The sequence below is a fragment of the Grammomys surdaster genome, unplaced genomic scaffold, assembly GCF_004785775.1.
Source record: "Grammomys surdaster isolate TR1022 unplaced genomic scaffold, NIH_TR_1.0 125704, whole genome shotgun sequence".
Lineage (NCBI taxonomy): Eukaryota > Metazoa > Chordata > Mammalia > Rodentia > Muridae > Grammomys > Grammomys surdaster.
In genome coordinates this window covers 1,480,264-1,492,305 of record NW_021620539.1, presented here as the reverse complement: position 1 = coordinate 1,492,305, position 12,042 = coordinate 1,480,264, and the positions used below count along the sequence as shown (strand labels likewise).

Below are 12,042 nucleotides of genomic sequence, written 5' to 3'. Positions count from 1 at the left end.
ACTTTAGAATATGGCCTTGAAGATACTGAAGCTCTTTTAGAAGTGGGTCGCTTTTAGATTCCGTTACCTAGTAGAATCAGCTGCCCTTGGTAATTTTCAAACTTGGACCGAGTATAACTCAGCCAGTAAGATGCTTGACACATGTGGATGAGGGTCTGAGTCTGATATTCAGAAGCACCCCCTGCCCCCCGCAAAAAAAGCCTTATATCCAGTCAAGTGGACTCTGTAAATATATCCTGGGGATCATTTTTCATCAGGCTAAGTTTATTAAGAAAGATTAGTGGTACATACTTGTAATCCCAAAGGCGAAATGGCACCCACATGTATGTTTTTGTGTATGTGCACACCCATGTATGTCCATATGCACCTGCATGCACACACACCCACATAAACACTCACACACACACACATACACACACACACACACACAAATCCTGTAGTTAAAATGCTTAGCTCTGGTGCTTATGTTTTAAAATAAAAGTCTCAATTCAAGAAGACTAATATAGTCAAGCTTTTTAACCATATGTATACCTAATATTTGCATTTTAAAAAAAGAAAGAGTATTTTATTGGCCTTTATTTCACATACAAGCACAATTCTACGTGGTCCTAGTATGGATATGTTTTCCATGATTTAAAGAATATATGTCCTAATTTTCTTTCCATTTACTGTGAAGAGGTACCCTGGAAAAGGCAGTGTTGAGGGAGAAAGGGTTTATTTGGCTTACAACTCCAGGTCCTCATCACAGGGAGGCCAGAGCGTCAGGAACTTAAGCAGCTACTCAACTCTGCAGTGTGGGTCCAAGATCCACATGCACACCCTCTGCTTAGTTTGCTTCAACTCTAATACAGTCCAGGACTTAAACCAGGACAGTTCCACACACTGGCACTGGGTCTTCTCAGATCAGTTTACACAAAAATTCCTCACAGTTATATCCACAGTCCTACTTCAGCTAGACTCTCTCTTAAGACTTTCTTCCCCGTGTGATGCTAGATTCTATCAAGTTGACAGTTAAAACTAACCATGACACGAGTGTATTTGGACATAATATGGATAGATGAATCAGAGTGGATATTTTGTGATTCTGTGAGTATCAGAGAAAATTGTAGTAGTTGGAAAACCTTTCTATCTATTCAAGTGGACTCTAGATATAGTCTGAGAGTTGTTTTTCATGAGACTAAATATATTAAGATGAGAGAGAGAGAGAGAGAGAGAGAGAGAGAGAGAGAGAGAGAGAGAGAATATGAATGTGTGTTTGGTGGTGTTTTAAAATTCCTGTCAGCCATTCTGAAAGTGAATTGTTACAATACAGGAGTGCTTTCTCCCAGTGATTTGTAAATCTACCAGTGACTTCTAAATCACTGTTATTCTTGAGAAGTATTTCTGCATAAGGACATGGAATTAGTGGTTGCTGTTCTATTTGATATTCTACTTTTGGAGCAGTGTTTCCAGATGGTGATCTCGTTTTGTAAAGGAAAGATATATGTATGTCTTGGACACACACACCCATGTATATATGTATATACATATATGTCTTTGATATATATAATAATCATATATATAAACTGTCTAAATGCAGCTCTACAAAAGAATTTTTAAGAGTAGTCAGTAACTAATGGATGACTAGAATAGAACTGTGTGATTCAGAAGGTTAAAGAATGAGGCCTAGCCATCCCCTGGATGACCGCTGCTAGGTGAAGGGGTTGGGAATAAATAGCAAGCTCCTGCTGGTAGCAGTATAAATGACTTCTCAGTGACATCTTGCTCTACACCTAGTCTCCAAATAAAGAGAAACCCTGGGCTTCCTGTGAGAAGTGCTCACTGAATGTTTGAATGAGTGATGCAGTATTATTTTATGTAAATACAACTGTTTTCCGTTAATGTAATGGATATTTATTGGGTATCTCTAACTTGCCTCTGATTGCTGTGGCTGTTAACAATTAAAGTTTACAACACAGCTAAGTTCAGTCTGCTGGTTACTGTACCACGAAAGTTAGTGCGCAAGTGATACTTGTGTTTCTTAGATTAATCATAAGAAGTATGTGCACACTTCACTGAGAGCCCCCGGGGAGGAGTGCTGTATCAGTCTGGGTAAGCCCAGTGTGCACACACACTGAATAAGTGATCGGAAAAGAGAACGTCAATGAAAGGGAATGGGCGCCTAGGCTGTGAGGAGGCCACCAGACACCTCCAGCCCCGTGTACACGTGTGGAGGCTTGCCCTCACGGGAGCTCTCAATGCTCTTCCACTATATTCCTTGGTCGCCTTCCCGCTTCAGATTTCTTCTAGATGTTGAACTCAGGGAACTTGGATTCGAAAGTGCTGCCATTGTAATGTCTGTGACTGCCTTTTTGTTCCATTTGGTCAGCTCTGTTTTCTGTTGATGCAGCAAAGACACTTCCAGATCTCTCTACTCTGAGACCTAGCACATTCATATCCAATATTATTAAGTGGGTGGGTGGGTTTTTTTAATTTCCTGTTTTACTTGGGATAACAAGCTTAGATTTCTTTTAAGTTAATGAAGAATAACTATACACACTGCATTAATTAGCCATGGCTGCTACCAGATAACCTTTGCTGGCCTGGTTAGAATATTGTTGGTTTTTTTTTTTCACTTTTTAAAAAGATTTATTTATTTTCTGTATACAAGTACACTGTCATTCTTTTCAGACACACCAGAAGAGGGCATCAGATCCCATTACAGATGGTTGTGAGGTCACCATGTGGTTGCTGGGAATTGAACTCAGGACCGCTGGAAGAGCAGTCAGTGCTCTTAACCGCTGAGCCATCTCTCCAGCCCTCTTTTTAACTGTTTATTCTTTGAGTTTCACATCATGCATCCCAGTCCTGTTCATCTCCCCATTCCCTCATATCTGCCCTTTGCTCTTGCAACCTAAAATCACACACAGACCACCACTACCACCACCACATCAAAAAACAAAGCATAGAAGACACCTCATTGTAAAATCTGTAGTGTGTCACAGTGTGCCCCATAGTATATCCCTCTGTCCACACATCTTCTTCACTTGCAAATGTTTATTGCAATGAGTCATTGGTCTGGTTCAACATCTGTGACTTCTGTGATACAGGAATATTAAATTCTCATCAGAATTCCTCCTGGTTGTTGCCCTGTGTCATGGAGATCCTGCAGCTTTGGATCAGCAGGACCCACTCTTTCACATACCCCAACAGTTTGCAGATGATAGACACAGATATAGACATAGACATATATATTGGGATGGGCCAATTCACAGCCCTGGATCTGTTACAGTGCCTGGCTTCAAGTGAACCAGTGTAGCATCTTCTTGTTGCTCAGTAGGGGCAACACACACCTCTTACACCCTCCCTAATAGGCCACAGCTTTCCAGAGAAAGATGTCTGTTTGACTAAATGTTCTCACTGACCAAATAAGCACTGATTCTTTTTTTCTGCATTTAAAGCTTCTTTTCTTCCATTAAGTTTTTCATGAATCTTGGAACCAGTTTGTTGATTTCCTTAGTTAGAATATTGTCTTATTTAGAATCTTAATTTAGTACAGAAATTAGTGTTTAGTTGCCAGTCTGTAAATAAATCACTATTGGCAAAGGTTTTGACCCTTGGATATTTTTAAACTGTCCTATCAGAACACTTTGCTTTCTAGCAACTTGGAAAAAGAGATTTACAGGGGAGTAAAAGGAAACCTCATACACTTAATGGGTTTGGGGTTTCCTTTATTTCTCAACTTCTCAGTTAATACCACACATTTAAATTTGTCAGGATGTTACTCTAGTTGAGAGGATGGTGTCTTCTTATAGGTAGTGTGAGCACATGCTATTATTTCAAATGTGACACTTGGGGGGATGAGAGGGAATTCACAGATTACATGGTAGAGAACCAGGCATGACAAACTGGAAGGACAGTCACACTTCTTGAAAGCAACACTAGGTACTTAAGCAAACTCAGCACCACTTACCTTAAGGAATATAAAATGGGGTGAAAGCATTTCTGTGTTCACTGCTCCTGTTTGCCAGCCTTTCTTGGCTGCTTTTTGTTCATTTGCCCATTTCTGTTTGCTGTTGCTCATAAGTGTTCTGCCCTCGAATGCTTACAGTCAGGAGCTGCAGAGTGACAGGGGATTAGAGGAAGGGTGTATATACGTACCCTCAAGCTTCTCACTGCTACCTTTTCCTAAGATAAATTTAGTTCTTAACATTTATCAGCTCTGTGTCACATAACTGTGTACTTCTCTCTGACTTGATTACTAACTCACTGGTGCAGTTTATAAACTGGTGTTTAATATCATGTCTTTTATTTTTACCTATAAAGGGATTTCAGGTAGAGGGTGGAGCGTGGACTCTAATGTCTGTCTCTGTTTCTCTAGAACTGTCTAGTAACCCACCTCTGGCCACCATCCTTATCCCTCCTCATGCTCGGATTCAAGCAGCTGCTTCACCGCCTACAAATGCCACAGCAGCCTCAGGTGAGTACAGTGTGTCTTTCTGCTCTATTTCTCTAACTGCTAGTTTTAAAAGGACACCGTTATCTCCGTTTCCTGTGCTATGAACGTTTAATTCCCTTTAAGTATCAAACCCAAATAGTGCCCAAGTGAGTGAAAGAGAATAAGATACTGCTTTCCATTTAAAGCATAGGAAAAAGTAACCCAGAAATATTATAAATATACACATACACATTTTATATATAAGACATATCCTGGTTTCTTTCCTTAAGTATGGAATAGTTTATTTAGGGCATGGAGAGAGGAGTTGAGGAGAGAATAGAAACAGAGGGAGGCAGGAGGGAGGGAAGGGAAGAAGAGGAGAGAAGAGCTGAGGCCAGCCATGAACACATGGGTGGAGGAGGGGAATGGGGAGAGACAGGACAGAGAAGGAAGAAAGTAAGAGATATCTTGGTTTCTTCGTATAAAATGTTCATAAGAGAAAACAGTCTTTATATATAAATGGAGCATTGGAGTATACCTCACTTTAGTTGTAACGTCCAGCTGTAAATTACATTAATACCCGAAAGAGGCTGATTTTAAGAAGAATGGACATAAGTTGATAGAATCTTCAGCCATTGAACAGGCTGAGCGTGCAGTAAAGATGCATTTGATTTTATATCAGAGCATCGTTGGGCTGACCCTCCTCCTCACTCCCTCACCCTACCCAGAAAACAAAACAGGAAAAAAATCTTATAAAGCCTCCAGGTTAAAGCTGGAGCATAGCATGAGTGTCTGGGTCCCAAGCCAACTTGCCCTGCAACTTGGGGAGGATAGTAGGTGGTACTTCTCAGAAAAACCCCCAAGAAAACAAGCAAAAACACTCCACCAAGTGGCAGGAGCTACGTTCTGCCACATTATCAGTTACACTGAATTGAAATGAGTGAGGACATTTCTGCCACAGGAGATCAAACATTTTTGTTCCTTTTGTTGGGTGATAAAAGTCTCTCATCAGTATGTAGGTTTCAGTATTCAGAGTAAAGTTCAGACTTCATCTTCTCTTTTCTGAAAGTGTTCTGTGTCTCTCTGGTTTAAGTCTTTTTTAAATATTGACAATTAAAGATTAAACATTTCATTCTATTCTGTCCTACCTTCCAGAAAGTCTCTTTTTAATGCCTTCAAGTCATTTGGAGTTTGTTAGTTGTATTAGTATACTGACCACTCAGTCTGCAGAATGAGGAATGCTGCTCTCCTAAAGTTGTAGAAATCACTTTATGCCAAAGTACGGTTTAATTTTTTTTAATGTAAAAATAACAATTTTAGCAGCTCGTGGTTGTTTACTTCATAATCTCAGCACTCCTGATGCAGAGGTAGGCAGAATTCTGAGATTTGGGGCCAACCTGATCTACATTGCACTTTTTGAGCCAGCCAGAGCTGTATAGTGAGATTCTTTCTCAAAGAGACAAACAAGAAACATGGGGTTTGTTGGTTTGTTTAATGCTGTTGCCTGTTTTAGAACAGAGACAGAATGGTTAAATGAACTATTAATAAATTTAGCACATCACTGACCATGTATGTCCGTCCGATTGGTGTTATCAATGTGAAGGAGACCTGAGAGCTGTACTGACATATTTACTAAAGGAGCTAGTGTCCAGGAGATTAGTTAGAGCCACTGTGGACAGGCATATTTATTCTGTACCCTGAAGGCTGCAGGCAGTCTCAGAATAGTATGATAGACACATTTAGAGATGACAACTTTGTTCAAAGGTTAGATGTCCCTGTTTTAGAATGCGTGTAAAAATGAGAGTAATGGGCTAGGAAGATGGCTTAGCAGGTAAGAGTACCTGCCCCCAAGCCTGATGACCTCAGTTCAGTCCTAGAAACCCACAAGGTAGAAGGAAAGAACCTATGAACTGTCCTGACCCCCACAGGAGCACACAAAAATGTCAATAAATAAAAACAAGTAGAGATTAGAAAATTTTTTAAAGATATATTTATTTTCTGTGAGTGTTTTGCTTGCATGTATATCTTTGTACCATGTGTATGCCTTGTGCCCAGAGGCCAGAAGAAGATATTAAATCACCTGAAACTGGAGTTATAGATGGTTGTGAGTTGCCATGCGGGTGTGCTGGAATGGAACCCAGGTTCTCTGCAAGAATAAGTGCCCTTAACTGCTGAGTCATTTCTTTCACTCCTGCAATAACTTTCTTTATGTGAGATACTGAAATAATTACATATATTTATAACTCGAGTTCTGGAACATATTGTATGCATTCTTGGAAAGGAGCCTGTTGTAACCTGGTCATATTGTTTTGGTGTAGGTTATAAGAGTTTACAAAATAAATTGTACTCATACATACTTTTTTATAGCTGTAAAAAAACACATGTCAACAGAAAAACTGACATTGGACTTTGACCCTTAGAGTTTATGCCCAAGTTGAAGTAAATCAGGACAAGAGGAAATTAATAAAGGAGAAGAAATTGAAGTCAGAGTGAAGACAGAGAAATGCATTCTGAGTTACCAGAGAACTTTCCTGTATTGCTCTGAGCTCCCGAGTGGTGAAATCAACATTACCAGCAGTTAAGATTCCCACTTTTGGTTGAACAAGAAAGAAGGAGTGTTTCTGGTCCTGCAGTTTCTCCTTATAGTCCTCAGACTTGGTGCTCAGAAAGGACAGTCAATGAAGATTTCTTTACTTTCAAACAATGAATGAATGGAATGTTTTATGGGGATTCTTTTGTTTTTGTTTTTAAATTAGAGCATGTCTGTGTCGGTGTTGAACTTCTCCCCCCAAAACAGGTCTGGGCATATTTTAAGATGCACCAAACATGGTGGCACACACTGATAATTCTAGCAGTTGGGAGGCTGAGGCAGGGAGATTGACATGAATTCAAGGCTAGAATGAACTACATGAGTGCCAGGCCACCAGCACTTACAAGCAAGACTTTAACTCAAACAAAGCAATATGACATCCACATATATGGAAGATAGAGTCTGTCTCCTCTTGCATAAGTGAAACCCCCGTCTCCACATAGACAAAGTGAGAGAATGCATTTAGGCATAGACAAAGTTTTCTTCGTAAGCCATTTCTGAGTCTGCCTCATGCTTCAAAGAAATAAACAGTTCATCTGCAAAGCTCTAAACTTGAATAATATTTGAACTTGAAAATCTTTTAAATATTAAATTTTCAAAGTGAGAATTTCTAATCATTCAACCTAAATGATACCTGCATATAATAACCCCAGCATGCCCTGGGTTTAATAAATTAGAATATGAGCCTCTACAGTATCAAAGTAATTTAGCAATTTAGAAGCTGAGTCACGAAAAAGCAAATACTTGTCTGCAGCAGCCTATCAGTCATCTAAAAAGGTTTAGACACAAAATGAATTCAGAACTAAGGCATAATCCTGAAATTGCCATCTGACCTGTTAAAAAATTATGTCTACACATGCTCTGCGCAGCACAGCCATGTTTGTCTACAGCAAACTTGTTGGGATACAGAGGCTTTACCCCGTTACTGATGAGGAGCGAGGCAGGTCTTACTACAGTTTCGGCACCCTAGGCTTACTGCTCATGTTTGCTTAGCAGTAAACTAACTTTATATAATAGTCATTTACACATGAGTCAGAACAACATCAAAGACACTCTGAAAATACTTTCTGTTGTCAAGAAAATTCTCAGCCCCTTTCCAACTTAAAAACAAAAATAGCTCTATCAAAAAACTTGTTCTAATTTGTTTTGTTTGGGAGAGTTAAAGTCAGGGAAGTTTATAATGTCTTCACTTAAGAAACTTCACGTTACACATGAGGCGGCAGACAGTCCAGAGAACTAGGAGGTCTTATTACAGATGAGGTACCTTAGGCTTACTGTTCTTGTTTGCAGTTTAAGACTCACACCAGCAAGTTTGTATGTACCCTATGTTAGGGTCACGTTTACTTCATAAAGTTGGATATGAATTGTTACGGTGACGCCTGCCAGGTTGGCATGGCTGCACATGCCCACTTTCCCCAGTACTTACAAGGTAGAGGGACCAGGAGTTTGAGGCCCTTTTGAACTGTTTGAGACTCTGACTCAATCTGTGAAGAGCTTGCCTTGCAAACATGAGACCCTAGTTCAATCCCCAAAATACTTAAAATGCCAGGTGTGGTGGTACTTGTTTATAATATGGCAGTAAGAAGGCAGAGACAGGAGGGTCCCTGGGGTTTGCGAGTTATCCATTCTAGCCTAATTGGTGAGCTCCATGCCAGTGAGAGATTCTGTCCTAAAGCAGGATGTTGATAGGTAAGGATGCTTGTTGATTACCTATGATCCATGTGGTAAAAGGACCAAACCAAATCCCCCCACTCCCCCAGGTTTTCCATGGCACAGGTTTATGTATGCACTCTTTAAAGAAATATATAAATACATAATGTGACAAAGTATTTTACAGTAATAAGTCAGTGTATTTCTGAGGCTGACACACAAACAGGCAATTTCTGAGCATGCACATACACGACATACACATTTTTCTGCACACATAGAAATATGCATAGACAGATGCATTTTTTAAAAAAGGAAAACTCACTTAGATACTGTCTCAAAAGCAGTGAGTGGTAGGTGCCACTTCTAGAAAATTGTGGATTTTGTATGTGCAAAGCATGTCCTGTCCTATTAAGTTAAATGTTACCTGGAGATGTCCCACTGTCTCCAAAAGTAATTTAAAATCTTGATTCAGCTAATGAATGTTTTATGGCTCATTCTGAATGTTTAAGTGTTCTTCAGATTTCACTTCCTTGCCTGAACTTACCTGCTTTTATTTATTTTTTTCTTCATTATTCCTTAATTAGATTTTTTTTTAGTTTAAAAAAAGAGGGAAAATATTTCCCATAACCCCATGTGCTTCAGTTCTCTACCCTGAACAACAGTCAAGCCTCTTCCTTAGAATGTGGCCTACCTCTGCAGCTTCTCTGGTATCAGCAGATGAAATACAGGCTCTGGTGGGTGGGCTAGATTACAGGCATCTGTGTTCTGCTTATATTTTTCCAATGACTGATGACTTCCTTGGTATCTTGTGCCAAATCTCTTTCTAGGAATAACATGGAAAGAATCAAAGATGTGTTGCTAAGAAGGGTTTCCTCTCCCTCATCATTAGCTATGAAAATCATAATAGGTGTTATGAAGAGAGAAGCAAAAACTGACTGTGTGGGTGGAGCTTTGAGCTCGCTGGTGTAGATTATAATTTTAGTCTCAGGGCGAGTTTAGGGACCCACTTTGATTCCAATGAAGGGTAGCTCTGTTTATCCCTGTATCTTATAACAAAAGACATCGATTCACATTAGGGCCATTTCTACTCAGAGTAAATTACCTCTGCAGTATAAATAATATATTTCTAGATGCCCAAATTTTCTTTTATGGGACCTGATATGTCATGAGACTTCTAACCATTAACTTAATAAGTACAAACATCTTGGGAGATGCTACAGTGTATCAGGGTGACCTTAGGCCTTCCTTCCTCTTCCCAGAGCAGATTGTTTTGTGACGTTGTCTGTCCATTCCCTCTCAGGTCTGTTCTGGGATGGAGGCAGGTTTCTGTAGGAGCTTGAGAAAGTGAAGAAAGGACATTGTTTCTAGAGATGGTTGACCCAGTGCAGTATCATCTCATCACTCGTTTCCAGGGTGCTTTGTCTCTGTCATCCCATACAGAGTAAATGCTCCAAGAGTCTCTTACAGATCGACTGTTCTGTCCTAATGTGATAAAGGTGAGCTGGCTTTCTGTAAGCACCCGTTGTACAGCAGCTCCTGTGCCACATTGAGCCTCTAGCCAGCTCTTCTTTTATTTGTTTGTTTTATCCTTTTTTAAAATACAAATTAAGAGCTGTAATTTTGCATATAAAGGATTTGCTTGTGTGTGGAACCAGGTCTCTCACGGTGTAGGCAAGGATGGCCACCACACCTGACAAAGGATTTTGGTAGTCATGATTATCTTTTAGTCTCCTTATCAAATGATTTGGATACAATTCTTGAGAAAAATAAGGAAATCATTAGATTTTAAATCTGAGGAACATGAACATCCAACAGACTTTATATATTCAGACAGCAAACTCATTTCCAGTTACGTGATCACCATAAAAAGTTTGTGTTTTTTATGGTGATCATGAAAACAGGCTTAGAATTTACTCAAAGGAAGGGGAGACTGGTTTGGACTGGGTTATACACTAATGGGTTATAGTTCGTGAAAGGGCATCTGACAGTTAGTAGTTATATGGGACTTTGTCAAAAGAGTAGTTACCCTAAATGTGCAGGTTGCTGGTAGGGGAGGGAGGTATTTACCTTGCTGTATTCACCTTGGCAGGCATCAGCTGGCGCACCTGGTAGTCACCATGACCAGAGCTGCCTACAGTACTGGTTTATGTGTGGATCTGGTTGGATATCTATCAAGTCCTGGGCTTTAAGATAGAACAGCACTTCCTCCTGGCATCTTCTGCTGAGAGTGGGTGTTGTTTGGTGACAACCATGCATTTGGTGACAATTGTGTAGAGCCAGGAAGTGCTGTGAGGAACATTACAATTCTGAAGTAACTGGGTTGCAGCCTTCTTCTGAAACGTTTTCAATGCAGCCTGTGCCTGACTCATAAAAATGAAGAATGGCCTGAAGGGATCTGTCATCTAGACAGGAAGGAATTCATGTTGTATTAGTAAGTGCACCAAATTTAGGTGACCGAACAGAGAAACTCCCTTTTGTAGGGAAGTCTAAGGAAGTCATGGTGAAGCCTCAGACCTGGCTCTGTGTGCTGGGAAAGCCTGCCTGCTGGTTTCGGAAAGAGGTCCTGGTCCATGTGCCATGTACCTGTGAGGTGGATGTTTGCATGCTCTGGAGGCCAGCATGACTCTGGCCACCTTATTTATATGGAAGTAGAACGAAAAGCATTCTGCGTCGACTGCCCCCTAGTGGGCTAAACGGATGTAAGGGCTGATTATTTGAGGAACAGGAAAATGCAGAGTTCAGGAAGGAAGAGTGCAGTTTTTAGAGAGTGGTCGAGGAGTTGATAAGCTAAACAACTTACCCTTAAGTGGTAAGGTTCCTGTGTGTGCTCGGTGTCTGCTGTGTTTTCGCTTGTCCACACCCTTAGCAGATGGCCTGTTGGAGCATGGCTCGAGATCTTTAGCTAGTGCCATTTATTTTCAGTGAGCTAGGCTCCAACCTGAGTACTACCTGTCCCAGCTATGTCGCGGAAGCCTTGACAGAAGTGACCTCTAGTTCCTGAGTCTGTGTTACATTAAATGTACATCACTTTGCTCCTAGCAGAAAGGAAGTCCCAGTGCTGTGTGCCCACAGGCAATGACAGCTGTGGTAGGCCTCAACACTGCGCAGGTGACGCGGTGTACTTGTGTTCTTTACATAACATTGCTCACGCTCTCTCGGGACTTTGGATTTGCAGATACTAACTCTGGAGACCGTGGACAGACCAATAACGCCGCTTCTGCATCAGCTTCCAACTCCACCTGAACAGCCCCAAGTAGCCAGCTGCGCAGGAAAGACCAGCACTTACTTGAGTGCCACTCAGCAACACTGGTCACGTTTGGAAAGAAAATTAAAAAGAGGAAAACAAAAACAAAAACAAAAAACCCCTGTTCATTTTAGTGTTCAA

At 40.6% G+C, this 12,042-nt stretch overlaps 1 protein-coding gene across 1 annotated transcript in view; it reads left to right on the top strand.

Moving 5' to 3' along the window:
• The window catches only part of Gsk3b (glycogen synthase kinase 3 beta), a 136,355-nt gene extending 124,313 nt beyond the window's left edge, over positions 1 to 12,042 (top strand). Inside the window, exons 10-11 of the mRNA XM_028788194.1 lie at positions 4,361 to 4,459; positions 11,833 to 12,042. Of these exons, the coding sequence (XP_028644027.1) occupies positions 4,361 to 4,459; positions 11,833 to 11,900 (167 nt within the window). The 3' untranslated portion in view covers positions 11,901 to 12,042. The remainder of the gene's footprint in view (positions 1 to 4,360; positions 4,460 to 11,832) is intronic.